The 19,748-nt window shown below is 36.0% G+C and overlaps 1 protein-coding gene and 1 pseudogene across 2 annotated transcripts; both read right to left on the minus strand.

Moving 5' to 3' along the window:
* Positions 1–224: 224 nt before the first annotated feature.
* LOC127636334 (DEP domain-containing protein 1B-like) lies at positions 225–6,091 on the minus strand (annotated as a pseudogene).
* Positions 6,092–6,346: 255 nt separating this feature from the next.
* On the minus strand, positions 6,347–9,482 carry LOC127636758 (elongation of very long chain fatty acids protein 7-like). 2 transcript variants are annotated; one of them, XM_052117471.1, is made up of 8 exons: positions 9,423–9,482; positions 8,893–8,979; positions 8,607–8,797; positions 8,412–8,492; positions 8,248–8,304; positions 8,055–8,160; positions 7,541–7,677; positions 6,347–7,399 (listed from the first exon to the last, which is right to left on the minus strand). In XM_052117471.1, exons 2-8 carry the CDS (start codon positions 8,954–8,956, stop codon positions 7,115–7,117), a joined length of 921 nt encoding a protein of 306 aa, XP_051973431.1. In that variant the 5' UTR covers positions 8,957–8,979; positions 9,423–9,482; the 3' UTR covers positions 6,347–7,114. The 2 variants fall into 2 exon arrangements, with proteins under 2 accessions (XP_051973431.1, XP_051973430.1); XM_052117470.1 differs by having other exon boundaries at positions 8,893–8,982.
* Positions 9,483–19,748: the final 10,266 nt, after the last annotated feature.

Consider the following 19,748-nt stretch of genomic DNA (forward strand, 5'->3'; position numbering starts at 1 on the left):
ATAGATTTTGCCGATAACCTAAAGTTAAAAAAGCAAATATTGGTACAGATTAATTGTAATATATATAAAAAGATTTTTTATGATAACGATAGTTCCAAAAAGCAACAATCGGCACAGATTATTTGGTAAAACCGATAAAACGGTGGGCTTCTAGTAAAATCCCTGTAATACACGTCCTTGAATGGCCTGTTGAATGTAATCCATTTCACAAAGCAGGTAACTGGTCACTCACAGTTTGCCAGACATTTAATTGCCGATAACACCCAGTGAGGCAAATCCTCTAAAGAACAGAAAAAGAAAATTAGTCACAAATAAGCTAAAATAACTTTTTCTAAATGTTTTTAAAAGTGCTGTATAATGCATTCTCACCTGCTTTGTTCTTCAGGATGACAATGCCTTGCTTATTAATACCAAACACATTATGAACAATGTGCTCTGGACTAAGAAGTTTTGCTTCTAGAAAGACTCCAAATCCCCATCCAAAGACTGAAGACTCAAAACAGTCTGCAAACTAACAAAAGAAGGTTTTTCTTTAAAGATTTCAACATGAAATCAAAATTGACCCTATTTACTTAATAAATGTCTTTGGTCTTATTTTGCACAAATCAATGCTTAAAATAAAGTCTTTCTTTTTAAGCAGTTGAGCCGGAATAGAGCAACCGCCACCTACCAAACACCCACCATGACAAATCCTGGGTGCCTTTTGGCTGATAATGCTTACTGTGTTAGTGTCATTGATTTCCATATCTGGTCCACATGTTTGGTCCTTAACTCTCCACTTCGGATCAGTTTGTACTCTGGTAACTCCCCAATGGCGATGCTGTGCCTCTTATTCCATGTCCCTGAATTCTAAGATCATAAATACAGTATTTTACATTATTTTATAACAAAAACTAAAAGAGGCACAAATTATGGCCAGTAAGTATCGTAAGAATCATCATAAAAAGACTAAATCATCCCAGCGTGGAATTCGGGGAACTGAGCTGTGATCTCTTACAGGTGGATGCACAGGAAGAGACTTCAGAGGTGATTGTGGAGGAAATCTGGTAGATTTAAATAGTTTATTATTAATAATTTTGCCCTATTAGTATAGTAATTAAAATTACACAACCAAAAACATAATTCATCCCATTTTGTTTTAATGCAACATATATTGCATATATGGTTGAAATGAAGTACTTTTTTTTCTACCATTTTCCTCCCCAATTTGGAATCCCCAATGCGCACCAAATCCTCGTGATGGCGTAGTGACTCGCCTCAATCCAGGTGGCAGCAGGCCCGGTTCTACGGGGGTGCTTGAGCATGCTAAGCACCCTCAAACAAATGTAAAAGCACCCTCAGATGAAATTATTAATAGCGTATATGCAAATCAGATTTCGCCGCCAATAGACACACAGACAGATGCACACACAATGCATCTTTCAAATCCGATCCGAATCTTAATTTCATCATGCTTCCATGTCTCCGATATCCACTTGTTATCCATATATAATGCCATTTGATACGTGTCCTCATCAGATTACAAGCGTGATGGGCATAAGTGTGCGTATCTCTTTAATTTTTCCACTTGACTGTTAGGTGCATCCTGCTCAGGAAACTCGTTAACTGACTTTGTGAGACTGGGTTTTACAGTAGCATTAAAATATTCATCATCCATGTTGCACGATGAATAATTCTTATTATGGATATAAGAAATTGGCTAAATAAAGCCCAAACCACCACTATGCAAGATGCTCATCGATTAAGCTATCAAACAACACCACCTACCGATGACCTACAACCTCTCTAGCACCGCCTGATACAACTTGCACACCTGGGCGACAAACCCTATTAAGTGCTGCCGAGTGACCTAGGTGAGGAAGAGCCCTTAAAGGTGATGTGCTTAGAAAAATACCCTAGTCGATCTAGGAGGCTGCAGCTGTTCTGAATGATGGTAAGAAAAAGCTTTTTGTTGTTGACTTATATGACGAATGTTAACTGTACATTTCTGTGCCATTTGTCAGTTATTTATGTAACATGCAATACTATTTCATGGAGAATGACTAGATTATTTAAAATCATACCTGATTCTGTACTGCTAGATAAGATATATTAGGCACTTAACCTTTAATCTTTATTTCTCTCCAATTTAGGTGATGTGTCCCCTAGTCCATGGCCCCTATTGACAGGCATACTTTGCATCCTTCCACATAACTAATTATTTTCCATAAACTGTACATATTTTGATGTCTCCTCCTTTGAAGTTTTCTGTTATAAAAGCTAGCAAGCACTTTACTCTTTTTCAAATTTCAGCACATGTTAGTTGTAACAGCCAACATCAAAAGACAAATGGAAAAATCTGTCTTCATTCAAAAATACTATTCTTCATTTTCATAGATTTATGCTATAACATAGTTATACCAAGTCAGTGCATTTCTGAAATGGTGTTGGATAATGTTTTGAAATGATTGATTTTATTTTTTGCTGAATCTCGGGTGATGCGTTTCTGGTGATGTGTAAAAAAACATAAACTTCCCAGTGGATAATACCATGTTTGGTGGCACTATTTTCAGATTGTTGAAGATAAGGAGCCATTTCCTACATATTTATTTACACATTAGTGAGCACCCTCGATATTTTCAGAAGCACCCTCAGTGATTTGATTCTAGAACCAGGACTGGGTGGCAGAGGACAAATCTTAGTTGCCTCCGCATCTGAGACGTCAATCTGCACACCTTATCACGTGGCATGTTGAGCGTGTTACTGCGGAGATGTAGCGCGTGTGGAGGCTTCATGCTATTCTCCGTGGCATCCACGCATAACTCACCACACACCCCACCGAGAGGTTAACCAAACATGACTCTACCCACCCTAGCAACCATGCCAATTTGGTTGCTTAGGAGACCTGGCTGGAGTCACTCAGCACACCCTGGATTCAAACTCACGACTCCAGTGGTGGTAATCAGCTTCAATACTCGCTGAGCTACCCAGGCCCTGACATGAAGTACTTTTGAAAAGTTGACATGTCCTGAGATCTGACTATACCATCTAAACTATTTTAAACATCTATGATTATGCATGCAGCTTTTATAGAGAGACATGGAATATTTGTACTTTTAAAATAAAATATTTGCCCCACCACAGGACTATTTAAACACCTGTATAGATCCCCGTTGTCTTCAAACTCCTCTTTGCCAAACTGCCCTTTGGTGTTCTCGATAACATGATTTTTAATGAATTTTCAGAGTAACTGGAGCATTTGGTATAGTGTCACCTCCAGCCCAAAGTTCTGGTTCTTTCTGAGCATTTCATGGAGGAAGTCGACAGCCTCAGCTCCTGTGAAACTGCAATCATAACTTCTGAAATGAGCCCAGTGTCGCCTTACTGGCATTCCACCACGCAAGAGCTTAATGGCTTCATTCCACTAGGAAAAAAGGAAAGATACTTTGTAATTACAATTTATGGGAATTGCTGTTTTAACTGACAAGGACCCGTTATTGAGGGGTGTTCAAGAGTATTCATTATAATTGTAATATTTTTAGATTTACTTAGATTAACTGATGTCTCAACACAAAAAACTGCAGATAACTTTTTAGATTTAAATATTTAGAAAATATGTAGCATTTTGCCTATATCATGTCTCTAAAATCAAATTAATTTATATATGAAAATATTATGGGATTTATTTTGACAGTGGAGGCTGGTGGAACCTATGGTTACCATGGTAACATTTTTGTAAGGGTTGGTGCACTGGAATTTCCCCTCAAGGATAAGTGCATAGATGACCAAGTTATGACATAAAAAATGACAACTGATGAAAAATTTACCGTTTTTAGATTTACAGCAGTAGGACGAAATGAGAAAATGTGGTTACCATGTTAAAGTTTAACTGTCTGTAGGTTTAAGAGTTTAGTTCCCCCTCAAAAAAATTACATATGGAAATTAAATTGGTCCATTTCTTTGTCAATAAAGTGATAAGCTGTAATGCAATAGTAGTTCATACAGATTGTCTAGTTTATTAAACTAAACTATGTCAACTAAAAACCTTCCATCGCTTCAAGTAAAAAAAATAAATAAATAAAAAAAAAAATAAACATTTTACCGCATTAAACCATTAACTTGGGTTCAGAGGTCAACGTAAACCAGCTCCCGTAAACGTAACGATGAATCAGCAAAAGTGTTTCCGGTTTAAACGGTATTCTTACTAGAGGTCGACCGATATTGGTTTTTTCAGGCCGATGCCGATCTTTTGAAATCCGGGTCGGCCGATGGCCGATTAATGCAGCCGATTTATTTTGGCCGATATTTGGCCGATATGTGCTTGTTTTTAACCTCTTATTTGAACCTTTTATTTGTAAGATAAAATGTAACACAAATAATTACTTAAGATAGACAAAATTTCTCAACAAATACATTTATTGAACACTTGACACTTAAATTAAAAATGTATAACGTAAAAACATATTATATAAATAATGTATAACAAATATATTAAATAAACAAAGCAGGTGTTACGAACTGCTCCGAGACACGAAGGTTGAGATCCAAATGCAGCTTTAATTAAGGGGCAATCCAGACACTTAATCCAATATTCAGAGCATCCAAGAGAAGCACAGGCATAACTAGGGATGGGTATCATTAAGGTTTTAATGGTATCACTACTCTTACCGATACTGCTTATCGATCCGGTACTTTAGCGGTATTCTTAACGGTTCTTTTTAAGATAAACGTTATATAGGCACAGTGATTTAATTTCAGGAAGGTCTACTAACATTACTGTTCAGGTGTGGTCTAAAAAGAAATCTAATAATCTAGTAATCAATTGTAAAATAACACTGCATAGTTTATCATAGATAGATTAATGCTTATTAATGCAGAAGTTATTCATTCAAGAGCTGTAAGTGATTTTCTCTTTGCCTTTTGTTGTTTGATTCACAGTAATGGCTCAATCGTCGGCATGTTTATTAGGATGCTTCCCCTTTAAGACCAAGTTCAGATCTAATAGACTCCTGATGCACCAACTATTTCCATAACTACGTCCATTTAAGACATAAACTGTGTTTAAGTGAATCTCCAAGTCGGTCGTTTAGACATATGAAACCCAAAGTTTGGGTACATGAAACCCAAAGTAGTCTATACTTTGCTTGTCTCGTTGCTGTCTGTTTCGGAGCGCGCGCCGCCTTGGTAACGGTATCTCTTGCGCTATTTTATTTTTAAACGCGTCCCGCAATTTAGCAACAGTAGCATTTTACAACAATCACCGATCGTGCTGATTCTGACGTTAAGTTTGAGTTTTAGGGAGAAATGAGCAGGGCTCATGTTGTGCTCGCTGTGGCACCGCGTGAGCGAGTTCTCTCTCTCTCTCTCTCTCTCTCTCTCTGACTGCGAATAGCTAAATTGCATCACAGACAAATGGTTTAATATTATTATACATAGAAATGGCTGGCGAGATAAAATAACTTTCTCTTTATAGCAATAATACATGTATTTTCTTAATTTCTCCAGTACCAACAGCAGAACCGATAACGTCCGAGCTTACCAAAGCCAGTCCTTCAATAGCCTATAGTGCATTGGTATCTTTTTTTATTACTTATTTCTCTGCATTGAGTGACAACCCTCTCAATATAAGACACACAAACAGAACAAATAAAAGTCTCAGATTCACTGTCTGTAATTGCAAAATTCTTGCTTACTTATTGTGACATGATAGCAACCCTTCTGCTGTGATAATGCAACTTCAACTACGCTATCAATATCCAAAGTAGCCGAACGTCATGTCGCGTTTTTTCTTGAAGTTGGCAGTAACATATCAAAAGTTTTTAATTAAATATAAATAAGTTATACAAATTTAATCCTTACTGTTTTCTCCAAGGAACTTAGCTCCTTCCTTAGGCACTGGATGAGGTCTGCTCACTCTGCTGGAAAATGACTCTAGAGGCAGCGTGCGTCGAACACGTGTTCCACAACAACACTAGGCTGCCCACAGATGCGCCTGCCTAATAATCGGCTTAATATACTTGGAAATTGGCCGATGCCGATTATTTTGTCGACCTCTAATTCTTACCAACTTCGTCGCCCTGTAAGGTCCAGGTCCAATTATTTTACCATCCATAAATTTAAATTGAGATTTATCCATTGAATGTTTTTATCCCTGTAATCATCTCCACAATCCACACCAGTCGCTTTATTTTTTAAAACCGACACGTTCCTTCCAATGATGTGATTGGCACAGGAAACCAACCACGTGACACGCAACCAAATTTGGGCATATTCTCTGGTGTCACCCAAATGCAGCATGGGATTTGTAGTTTGAGGCTTGAATACGTAAATGAAAAGTAAATCACAAGAAAATCAAGAGATACATCGCAAATCATTTATTTTGTTTCACTATCAAAACACTTCTTAACAAATTAGAAGGTTTAAAATGACAAAAACAAAAAAAGGCAAAATCATGGTGCATCAATCAAGTCTTGCTATAACTTTACACATATCAGTACATAAAAGCCAATCAGAAACATAATATATACACATTAAAAAAAAGAAAAAAAAAAATGACTAAGAAATGGTACACATTAAATAAACATTGAATAAATAGTCACAGAGCATTTTGACTGCACCTACATGTATAACTTCAGAAGAGGTCACTTCGGTGGCATTTGGTAAACCTTCAGGTTCAAGCACAACCAGGTTATCATTCAGAGTTAAAGAATAAAAAGGGCCTCAGGCTCATTTAGTTAAAACCAAAACATGACCGTCAACAACCCATTCAGCAACCAACTTTAGTCACCTTCAATATGCTCTCATAACCTCATTTCAGATTTGGCCAGCAGATCAATCATATTCCAAAGCAGAAAATTCAAATATTTACAAGTAGGGATATTTTAACAAAAACAAAATGAAACACTGTATCCCAACCCATACTCATTTCAAAGCCTTGAGTGAAAGACAAAAAATGAGGATAGCATCTCTAGTGAAACACCAGTGTGAGTTCAGAAATATTAAATCCAGTGATACAGTGGTATTCCACTAAAGTTTTAACATAAAACAGGGGAGTGGAACCTTAAACATACTCTGAAATAAAAAAGGAATATTTCCACTTATAAGTTAGTTCACTTTTAGGTGGCCAAGGGTAGAATTACTCCGACTTCTCGTGTAGGTAGGTTCCATTCTGGTGGCTGGTTCCATTCTGGTGGCTGGTTCCATTCTGGTGGCTGGTTCCATTCTGGTGGCTGGTTCCATTCTGGATTACTTTTGGAAGCCTCTTGCCTTTGGTATAGGCATGATAGTAGAAGTTGAAAAACAGGACCAAGAAGATCAGTCCATACAGACCAATAACGTAGAGGAACACAGGGAACTGGTACGGACAGTCCTGCATGAAGAAGAACTGGCCAATGTGGGTGGTCACCATCACAAACTGGATCTGACAACAAGAGATGATGGTTAAAATCAGATTGGAGTTCAGAAATTAAATGCCTAAATTGCCCCAAATCAATGGGTCCAATTTCTTCAAAAAGAAAAAAGGCAGGGGTTTGGCAGGTATGCTTATAAACCATTAACTTACCAGCTGGATGGTGGTCATATACTTTTTCCACCAGAGGTACTTCTGGTAAACAGGTCCCAGAGCAGAGAGAGCATAGTAGGTGTACATTATGACATGGACAATGCAGTTCAAAAGGGCATGGAAAGTTCCCAGACCACCTATAAGGGGGGGAATTACATTAGCAAAAGCTGTAATTTTGGCTGAAGTTAAAGATGCTCATGAAATGACTTGTGGTTTTAGCTCATGTCAGCTTTAAAATCATCCATATGCTAGTTTACTCCTAAAGTTGACAATCACTTTATGATTTATTTTTTTACATTTACGGTCACTTCAATCCGGTCCAATAACATTCTCTCCTCATAATGCCGCTTGCCACAAATACGCAAATGTTAGATCATGTCTGTGAGGTAAACTAACAGTTAATGGTGAAAAGTACCACCCAAACGTCCAGTCAACAAAGCCTTTACTCTAATAACAAAATGCACTGGTCAAGCTATTTCATGGGGTCTTGATTAGCAAACTCACAGTACTTTACCTGGGGCAAATCGAACTCCAAACCACCATGTGAATGGCATGATTGAGTGATGATAGACATGTAGGAAAGTTACTTGGCTGTTTTTTTTCCTCAGGACAAAGAAAACCTATAAAGTACCAGGACAAATTGCATCAATGTTAAACCAAATCACAAAAATTAAAGATTAAAGCTTTTATATGTCTAAGTTACTTACAGTGTCCAGCATCTCAATGAATTTGGAGAAATAGTACAGCCAGCATGTCCATGCCATCTAGTTATATATACACACACAAAAAAATGAAATACCAAATTAATGCAAAGTCAACATTGACAAATAGTCAAATCAATAGAAGAATGTGCTCCATTTACTGTACATACCCGAAGAGCCTGAGGAGAGCTAGAATAATCCACAAGGTCACACCCATAGGTGTATCCATTCGCCCAGCCAGACATGAGAAACTGCACGACAGAAAAACATGTTTTGATTTACACCCAGAGACAAACAGGAGACAAGACGATGACTGAAATGTAGGAAGCAATTGAGACATGCACATCAAATACCAAACTACTAACCTCATATATCATGTAAAGGGAAAACACTACAATGGAGACGTTATAGATGATCATTGGTTGCTTGAGGTTAAAGGGCTTGCGGTTTTCCATTAGTCGAGGGCCCAGTGATGTCACAAAGTAGACATAGGCAGCGATGATGACGGTTTGGGGGATTGGGGACGCCATCAGGAGCCAATTCCCTGTCCGTGGATCTACAAAGAGATGAAAGGTGTTCTTACTTTTCAATCACAAAAAAAGCAAATTCCACCTTAAATGATAAATGTTACACCAGAGAATGCAAACTCACCTGCTTCCTTGATCCACTCATCATAGAGGAGCACAGCTCTTGAGGTTAGCGTGTTGAAAGCCATGTTTGATGGTTCTTCTGGCTTCTCTTCTGGATGAAAACAAATGGATTCCGATTACGTCAAGGAAGAACTAGAATTTCTAGATTAAAACTAGTTTTTAAACAAACCCAAATTTACCCCCCCAACAAGAGTGTATACTCCCAAATGGGCTAACCCTTTAGACCACTCCCAAAACACAACTGGAAAGACTCAACTTCCAAGAAATTCCAATGGTGTTTACACCCAAATCAGCATTTCCCAATCCTCATGCCACAGTACACCCAACTCAGAATATTGTGAATGTCTCTCTTAGACAAACAGTTCAGGTCATTGAGACTTTACTAACCAGCTGATGAATTGAATCAGGCATGTTAGATTGGGATACCAACCAAACTATTACATGTATCTCTCAAAACGGGCTCAGCCAGCCATTTAATGAATAACAAAGTTCGAGTTGAATCTCATAAAAAAACATAATACAAATTCACACCTTACTAGCCGGCTTTAGTCTGCTCCTCCAACAGCTCCGTTGTTCATACGCTGCCTTTTGTCAACTGCACGACCGGTTGAACTCTTTAATCACTTATACACCTGTTGACTCTGGCTCCGCCCACAGTTATTCATATATGGAGATTCCGGCACAAGAAACTTCCGGAATTTTAGTCGAAACTTTCAAGCGCTGTTTCAGATGTGTTTCTATGTCGACCAGTATGAAAATATGAGCGGAACGCGGTACAAATGTCAATTGTTTAGGAGAGTTTTGGCCTGTCTCTGGAAATGTATTAAAAAGATGATGAGCAAAATGCTGACTAAAGATGTTTTCAAGGTGAGAGAAGTCATATTTCACTCCAAAATCAAAAGACATGAGAAATATTATATTGTATTTAGATAAATTAATATTTAAGTACTATTAAGAATTTTTATTGGCATTATTTTCATGGCAATTAACTTCATTTCCCCTCATTTACATCGCATTTAGAGTATAATGATATATCATAAATATATAATGGTAGTCTTTATTTTACTACCTTATATTTTGAGCTGATTTTAATAATAATAAAACTAAATTCAAAAAACGTAAACAATATGCAAGGTATACAGTCCACAATATCAACGTAAATTATACACTGAATATGCACACAATAATCCTATATACACATAGCGCACATAATATTACTGCAGTGAGAGTTTAATGAGAATCACCATTGAGAATAATCAGAATAACTACTGGGTAGCTCAGTCAGTAAATACGCTGACTATCACACATGGAGTCATGAGTTTGAATCCAGGGTGTGCTGAGTGACTCCAGCCAGGTCTCCAAATTGGCATGGTTGCTAGGGAGGATAGAGGCTATAATGTGTGGTTTTCGCTCTCGGTGGGGCCTGTGGTGAGTTGTGCATTGATGCAGTGTATAATAGCGTGAAACCTCCACACGCCCTACATCTCCGTGGTAACGCACTTAACAAACTTAATAAGATGCACAGATTGACGGTCTCAGACACGGAGGCAACTGAGATTTGTCCTCGGCCACCCGGATTGAGGCGAGCCACTACGCCACACGAGGACTTCGAGTGCATTGAGAATTGGGCATTCCAAATTGGGAAGGAAAAAGGGGAGGGGAGAAAAAAAAGAGAATGAGAATAACAAATAAACTCAAAAGTAAAACATTAATGAAAATTTGTAAGGGAAATGTGTTTGAAGGAATATTCCACATTCAACACAAGTTAAGCTCAAATGACAGTATTTGTGGCATTGTGTTAATTAATATAAAAATTACTTTCAACTCGTCCTTTTCTTAAAAAAAATAGCACAAGTCCTGGTTACAGTGAGATGTTTACAATGGAAGTCAATGGGGCCAGACGTAAACATTGTACATGCTGACATAATTAAGAGTGATAAAATTGCTTACCAACATTTTCTGTGTAAAATTATTTCAAATATTACACTATATTGCACAGCTCAAATAATACACAAGTTTTAACAGAAGAATTAATTTAAATGCTTTTATATAATTATAATATTCACATTCCTGCATTTAAACCCTCCAAACATTGGCCCCATTCACTTCCATTATAAGTGCCTCACTGTAACATCCACTTTTGCTTTAAAAACAAAAAAGTGATGAGATGAAATACATTTTTGTTGTAGGCAATATTATGTCACAAATGCTGTCGATTTATCTTATCTTGTTTTGAACCTGGAATATTCCTTAAATTCATGAAAAAATTGTTACAGTGTAAAACATGATTGGAACGGTACAAAAATAGGCTTCATATTCTTTATGCAATATATGCTATATTATTTCTTTATGTATTTGATTTTTGACGTGATATGGACATGTTTTGTGGAGATTCACCCTTGAAGCCTTGTTGTCTTCCACCACACTGGTTTCAGTTTCAGGGTTGGGTCCCCCTCAGTGTCATCAGTGAAGACAAATAAACCCTGAACGAGCAGAGAGGTTCTGTTGCTTTCATAGTCATCACTAGACAATGGAAGAGCTGTACACTATAAGGTGTAAATAAAATGATTAAGCTTAGAGTGGGAAAGAAGGCTGTAACAAATGAAAGGAAGAAACAAACCCATTGCTTCGAAATGTCTAATTTAGAAGAACATGTTTCATGATATATTACATGTATATTATATTCAACAGTGACTCTAAAATGATAGTACTAGTACATTACAAATGCTTTCCTTTAAAGGTTCCAGAGTGTAAAACATATTGTGTTGAGTAACTTATCCACCCATAATAATCCAGAAACAACATTAGGGCATGACTAATACTTTAGATATGTATTATGTCCATGCTTTCCGGTTACTATGTTACTTTTAAGGAAATTGTCATTAGCATGTTTTATTTACACGACTTATCTTGTATGTCAGTGTGTGCATTAGTCATGCAAATTCGCACCTTTTGAACGGATCAACATTAGAAGGCTTATTTGATGTGGGGCCTGTGTCCATTGCTCTGTCTTTTGGAAAGTCGGTAAATCGGTTTGTGCAACAGTTCATTTAAACTAACCAGTTTAAATGAACAATCAACTAGTTCTCTTACAGTATATATATCAATGGGAAGTACAAATCATTTTAGTGGATCTGTTTATTTAAGCAGTTCATGTGAAGAATCAGTTCAAATGATGGTTTCACCGTTTTAATTCAGCCCCTGTGCAACCATCAGTGTTGGGTGTAATTGGATTACAAAGTAGTTAGTTACTGTAATATAATTACTTTTAGGCACAAAAGTAGTATAACACATTATATTTTCAATTCTTGTTATCAGATTACAGTAACTGACTTTCAATGAAATTCATTGCTTTTAAGTACATTACTTTGATTACAAGTATTTCTAAAATAAATTATTTATGTATAATACAAGTAAAATGTGAATTTTTATGTTCATATTTATGTCTGTTTACATTTCTGTGGCAGCTGAAGGGTGTGACAATGAGCAATGATAAAATGGACATTATTTTGAATTTGTTGAGCTGAAAAAACAACAACATTTTTGTGACACGTGTTTTAGAACGTAACTTAAAAGTAATCAGTAAAGTAATTAGTAATGTGATTCCTTTTCAATGAAGTATTCAGTAATTAGTAATGTGATTCCTTTTCAATGAAGTAATCAGTAAAGTAATCAGATTATAATTTTAGAGAAGTAATTATTAATTTGTAGTGGATTACTTTGTTTTGTAACTTACCCAACACTGGCAACATTGTGTCTTCTTTGAAGCAAAATATTTAGCTAGGGCGCACAACGTGGTGAAAAGGACTTCTGGTTTTATTTTCTCCCAAAACACCACCACAGCACTTTCCTTAACACCTGTTTGTCATTATACAGTGCAAATGATTTGATCTAGTATTTAATCATTTTTAAACTGTTACAAATGTATGTAGCTAATGAGGATTCCTGAAATTATCACATTTATTTAGGGACAAAATACATATTTATCAGTTTTTTAATCACTGTCCAATAAGTGAAAGGATAGTATTTGGGGTAACCCCCCCCCCCCATCCCCCACCCCTGTTGCAGGGGCTAAAGCCAGAACACACAATTGGGGCGAATAGATTTGTTATGAAAAATATTCAAAGTGGACTTACATTGACTGACTAATCACAGTGGAGATGAATTTATCTATAGAATACTTGAGATGTTATGAAATGCCAAATTTGACTGAAATGAACCAGAAATGGTTAAGTGGTTATTTTGAATAAGCATTATCTTAATTTGTTACTCAAAAATCATCTTGTTGTTTCAGAAATATTTGCATAAGGTGGAATATTTTGCCCTATAACTATTGCCCCTATATTTACACATATCACTATAACCCCTCTGGGGGCCTTTTACCACAAATGTGAGGTAAAAGGCTCCCTCGGCACTTTTTTAAGAATTTTAATCAAAGCAACCTCCTGTTATTATTTCTTTCCCTAAGAAGTTATGTTGCTTCATCAATATTCAATAATAAATACAAAAAATGTAATCTTGATACAACTTTGACAAGAAAAAAGTACATTTTCCTCAACCTGTGCCTTTAGCCACATACATTGCTGCAGTTTATTACTATGTTTTGGACACACTAATATAAAATAGTGGGTTTTATTATTTGCATTCAGTATGGATTAATTTATGTTTAATGTCCAATTTAGTATTTTTATTCAGTATTCATTTATTTGTTCAATTTAATATTTCCACCCTATTTATTTAACTGAGATCATCATTGTTTTTGTGCCAGAGATAGTAGATTTATAGTAGAATTAAAGTATATTGAGAGTTATATTACAATATACTTTATATACTATACATGTGTATTGCTACCTGAAAAGTTAGTCAAAATATAGGCCCATAGTCAAAATAAAGTGCATGTTGATAAAATAAAAGGAAACATTGGCACAGAACATCTATCATTATATTTATTTATTATGTCTGATTTTGCCTAGGGCACCATGTGAGGCAGAACTGCCACTGAATATCACAATATTTGCACACATATATGAGAGAAATATGGAAAGTATTTTGCTAGACTTATCAAATATATATTGGTGATCAAGTTCATATGAATAAACTGCTGTGCAACATCAAAAGAAAATGCTGAATAAATGAGCAGACCCTTTTAATAATCCTTTAGGGGTGCTGAAATATTTGATCATTTAATTTAGGCAGGTCTACATTTCATGAATACACACATAAACATGACAAACACTACAAGTGACAAACTTGGTTGACAGAGCTGGTTTACAGACTAAATGATGCCAACGAGATAAATGGTTGATGTCACACTAATACTTCCAATACTTTAGTTCATATGCCCACATTCTTGAATATTCAGATCAGACAAGAAGCAAAAATGCTGACCTTTTAGCAGTGCTTCACTTTTCCCCTGTTAATGGATGATGCAACACGCAGACCTGAAGAACCAATAATGTGATATCAATATTCTGTTTTAATCTCCAAAGAAGCATATAGCAATTCAAGACTCCTATATAGTGAAGAAGAATCTTTATTTTCAGTATAAAGGTATAAAATACTTTATATATATATATATATATATATATATATATATATATATATATATATAAGAATAATTTTGATTTCTACAGTCGCAAAACATGTTAGGTTCCAAAAACTTGATTACAGTCAGACCCCCCCCCCCAGACCCCCAGGCCCCCCACACACAAACACACACAAATGTCCAGCAAAATGTCCTGATAGAGAAATTAATTCCATTGTGAAGGACTCTTGTCACTGAAACCAGTACAGAAACTTGGGTGTTGTTGTTCTTTTTGCGTAGAGAAACCGGCTAATCAAGCTCTGTCAGGATGGAGTGCTCCAGTCTCGTCCTCCCACAAGTACCTTCAATCATTGTCTTAATTTCAGTGAAAAGGATGTCTTGAAGCCATAGTTTGTTATGAAAATATTATTAAACTCTAATACAACCTGTTGTTTGCATTAAAACCACAGATTTGTTCAAGAGAATTATGAAGTAGAAGACTCTACATTAAATGTAGCTTTAATTGTATCTTAAAGGAATATTCCGAGTTCAATACAAGTTAAGCTTTGACAGCATTTTACAATGGAAGTCAATGGGGCCAATCCGTAAACGTTAAAATACTCACTGTTTCAAACGTACAGACACAAGACGTAAATAATATGCATGTTTAGAAGATTTAAGTGTGATAAAATTGCATACTAACCATTTCTGTGTAAAGTTATAGTAATTTTACAACTTTGTTGCCATGACGATGCAATGTCAACAAACCCTAAAACCCTAAAATGATGATTTATACAACTTTACAGCTCAAATAATGCATGAGTTTTAACAGAAGAATTAATGTAAGGGCTTTTATACAATTATAAGCTTCACATTTCTGCCTTTAAACCATCAAAAAATTGGCCCCATTCACTTCCACTGTAAGTGCCTCACTGTTATCTCCATTTCTGATTTGTTTAAAGAAAAGAAGTGATGAGTGGAAATAATGTTTTGTGGTAATCAACATTATGACACAAATTCTGTCTATTGAGCTTAACTTGTATTGAACCCGGAATGTTCCTTTAATTGTAATGTTCAGTTACATACATTATATAAAAGTATCTTTTAAGTATCTAAAGTGCTTCTCAGAAACTCTTAGACAAATATGCTTGCTACAAGTCCTAATGGTGCATAGTAAAACACATGTGGTCGCCTGAAGATATTAAACAAAGACATCTGTGATGTCACAAACATGTCAAATATGTGAAGAATTATTGACACTCTTCAGCAGGTTAAGCGGGTGAAGTTGAGTATTGGCAGATTTTTTTCAATATAGGTTAGTACGTTAGATAATGGAGTGGTGGTGGTGTAGTGGGATAAAGCACATATCTGTTAATCAGAAGGTCACTGGTTCGAGCCCCACGGCCACCACCATTGTGTCCTTGAGCAAGTCACTTAACTCCAGGTTGCTCCGGGGGGATTGTCTCTATAATATAGTAAGTCGCTTTGGATAAAAGCGTCTGCCAAATGCATAAATGTAAATGTAATGGACAGTGCTGGGTAGTAATGGATTACATGTGATCTGGATCGTGTAATCAGATTACAAATACCAAATACTTGTAATTGGACTAAATTACATTTTATAATACTCGTAATTGGACTACAGTTACTTTTTTTGATTACATGTTTACATATTAACAAGGCAGTAAATTGATAATAATTTATTGGTAATTTTCATATCAATCTCATCATATTCTGACGCCGAAGCGCAATAGTCTCACAGATAAACGTTTTGAGCATGTGCTCCTTTTATGTTACAACAGTAAGATATGCACCTCAGCTAAGGAATATGTGATGGACTATTAATAAGCATGAAGGGTTAAAAGTGTTTCAGTGTTTTTAGATTAGACGCTTTGACCTAAGCAACATCGTTGCTGTTGATTTTATGGTAATTAATGTTCGTAATGCTGCAATTGTTTTATGAACTTAAAATGAACTCTTTGTCTCATTGTTTTGAATTATAAACTTTGGCCATTGCTGTGTATTTAATTCATGTAATATTTAATGCACTTTTTAAAAATGTCATAAATAGACATAAAAATGTCTATTTTTGTTAGTAATAAAGAATGGAATATATATTCTTCCTCTTTGTACTTCTATTTTAAAATGATTATACTATCAAATGCATGTGACATACAATTAAATAGAAATAGGTTGAATTAATCCAAACATATTTGGATTAGATTACCCCTATAATGTAATCTATGAGATTACATTACTGACTGCATTTTTTTGTCATGTAATTTGTAATCAGTACCTGAATACATTTCACAAGTAATCCACCCAGCACTGATAATGGAATTGAATGTAACCATTGCTAATGGCAATGTCACCATCTCTGCAGAACAAACATTTAATGACATTAGGTGGCGACAAATAATCATCTTTTATGTGTTTTACGAGTTCATTAGTTCATACAGTCCTGGAGCGCATAGCAGTCAACATCATCTTCCTCTTAATGTCCCCGGGCAGCTTTTTGCTGTAAACTGTCAACATCCAGTTCACAGAGGTGTCATGCAACCATGGAAACAGCAGCATCATGCTGTCCCATTAAACCTGCTGAACAGTAATGACTGTATTACCCACAATCCACCTGTAACAAAGCACCCACTGGATAGTCAGTCACAGACAGAGCTGTATGGTCTGTTTACATATCCCAGAATTCATTAGTAATACAGGGTTCATCCAGTACTTGTTTGTCTGACAGTAACGTAATAGAGCAGTTTGATAGCACGGGTCATTTCAGTTGGCCTGTATCCGCTTATCAGAGATGCCATATGTCCTCTAATGAGCCTATTTCTGAATAACAAATCCCTTGTTTCATGGATATGGACTCCAGCCCCATCATGTACTCACCCTCATGCCATCCCTGATCAACACACGCTCATGGTGAAATCGTCTGTATTCGTACGACTTTTCTAAATTTGGCTAATTCGTTTGATATCGTACGACTGGACTCGTTTGAACTCCTACGACTTTCACTACAGACAATGACGTCGCTGGACATCGTTTCCATCTAATACGTGACAATTACTTGCTTCTTTCACACACAACAGCTTCCTATCGTGTTTACACATTATACTGATTGGTTAAGTTTAGATAAGGGGTTTGAGTAAGGGTATAATATTAAGAAGTAAAAAAGAATTTGCACGTGATGAAGTCGTACGAGTTTATTCGAACAACATCGTGCGAGACCATACGAAATAACCAACTCGGAAATGATGTACACATTTTTATGAGATCGGGTTGGATGTGTATGACTTTCTTTCTTCAGCAAAACACAAACGAAGATTTTTAGAGGAATATTTCAGCTCTGTTGGTCCTCACAATGCAAGTCAACAGGGTCCAGAACTTTGAAGCTCCAAAAAGCATATAAATGCAGCATAAAAGTCATCCATACAACTCCAGTGTTACAATCAATGTCTTCAGAAGCGATATCACAAGTGTAGGTGATAAACAGATCAATAATTACGTCCATTTTTACTATAAATTCCCCATCCTGCCCAGTAGTTGGTGATATGCATGAAGAATGTGAATCGGCAAAAACAAAAGAAGAACTCTTAGGAGAGATGAGCGTTCAGGAGGCCTTTTTGAAAGTGGAGATTTGTAGTAAAAACAGGACTTAAATATTGATCCGTTTCTCACCCACACTTATCATTACTTTTATGCTGCATTTATGTGCTTTTTGGACCTTCAAAGTTCGACCACCTTGCACTGTATGGACCTACAGAGCTGAGATATTCTTCTAAAAATCTTTGTTTGTGTTCAGCAGAAGAACGAAAGTCATATATTTGACAATTCAATATTTATCGAGGTATCAGAACCAAAGATTTTGGACATTTTTGGAAGCAGTGAACCTTTACAAATCTGGTCCACATGTGGATCGTCAGGCGTTTCACACCTTGTTCTAAATCTTGGTTTAGAAATGAAGAGGTAGAAGAATATTATCATTTCCTTTCATACACCAAGAACTAATGCAACCAAGTGATTATGAATTTTCTGATGCTGGAACTTCCCATGCACAGTCTCTCTGGAGTCCACAGTCCATACCTGAGGAATATACCAGATGCTTAGACATCTCAATTTCAGAGCGATTACTGCTAGAACAGATTAGTTTAAGTTTGTTTTCTTGCAGCTGTCATTGTGTGGGCAGATAACCAGTGAAAACACATGTACATATTCATATCACATTTTCTTCCAACATTAACAGACTGGAACCAAATGGTTAATAAGTACTATAATATTTCATTTTGAATACAGGTGCTCATGTGTACTGTAGGTTGCTCAGTTTCTTTCAAAATGACTTTGATATATATATACAGTTGCCTAAACTGAAGTAATTGAGACTTAAAGTTTTTGTCATTTAATGTGTTTATTTATTTATTTATTTTATCATTCTAACAGGATAAAAATTACATTTCATGAGCAATTTATTATTTCTCAACAGTCAATTTTAAAAGGACAGTTCACCCAAAAATGAAAATTCTCTCATCGTTTAGTCACCCTCATGCCATCCCAGATGTGTGTGACTTTCTTTCTTCTCCAGAACACAAACTAAGATTTTTAGAGGAATATTTCAGCTCTTTAAGTCCATACAATGCAAGTGAATGGTGGCCTGAACTTTGAAGCTACAAAAAGCAAATTAAAGCAGCATAAAATCAATCCATACGACTCCAGTGGTTTAATCCATGTCTTCAGAAGCAATATAAGTGTGGGTGAGAAACAGATCCATATTTAAGTCCTTTTTTTACTATAAATCTCCACTTTCACATATTCTGAAAGTGAAAATTTTACTCATTTTGCCCTGGGACCTCCATGACAACAAAATAAGTGATGAGCTCCATATTCTCTGAGAAGCATACAAACCTCGGACCAATTTATCTTGTTCCCATCATCAAATGTCTATTTTATTGATATATATATTATAAAATAAACTGGTTCAGGTAAAAATGTATTACTAGAATAAAGTAAACAGTTCAAGTTTTCCCCTTCGTAAGTACTAAAATGGAAATTTCAAGAATTTTGCTGAGCGGAGGATTATTATGCGTGGAAAGAACAACAAAAAACCCCGAAATGGAAACAGACAAGCCCAGTACCTCATTCATCGCTCAGACAAGAAACCTAAAACCCTTCATTTAACTCACATCATTGCATCTGTTGTTTAAGTTAAACATGCAGTATTTTAGTTTGTTGTATATTTTGGAAGACTGGCTATTTATCTTATTCAGATAAGTGCTTACACAGTAATAAGAGCTTTATTTGAGATGGAGATCTGTTACTGTAAAACATCTTTT

Source organism: Xyrauchen texanus, chromosome 44 (assembly GCF_025860055.1).
Source record: "Xyrauchen texanus isolate HMW12.3.18 chromosome 44, RBS_HiC_50CHRs, whole genome shotgun sequence".
NCBI classification, from domain to species: Eukaryota; Metazoa; Chordata; class Actinopteri; order Cypriniformes; family Catostomidae; genus Xyrauchen; species Xyrauchen texanus.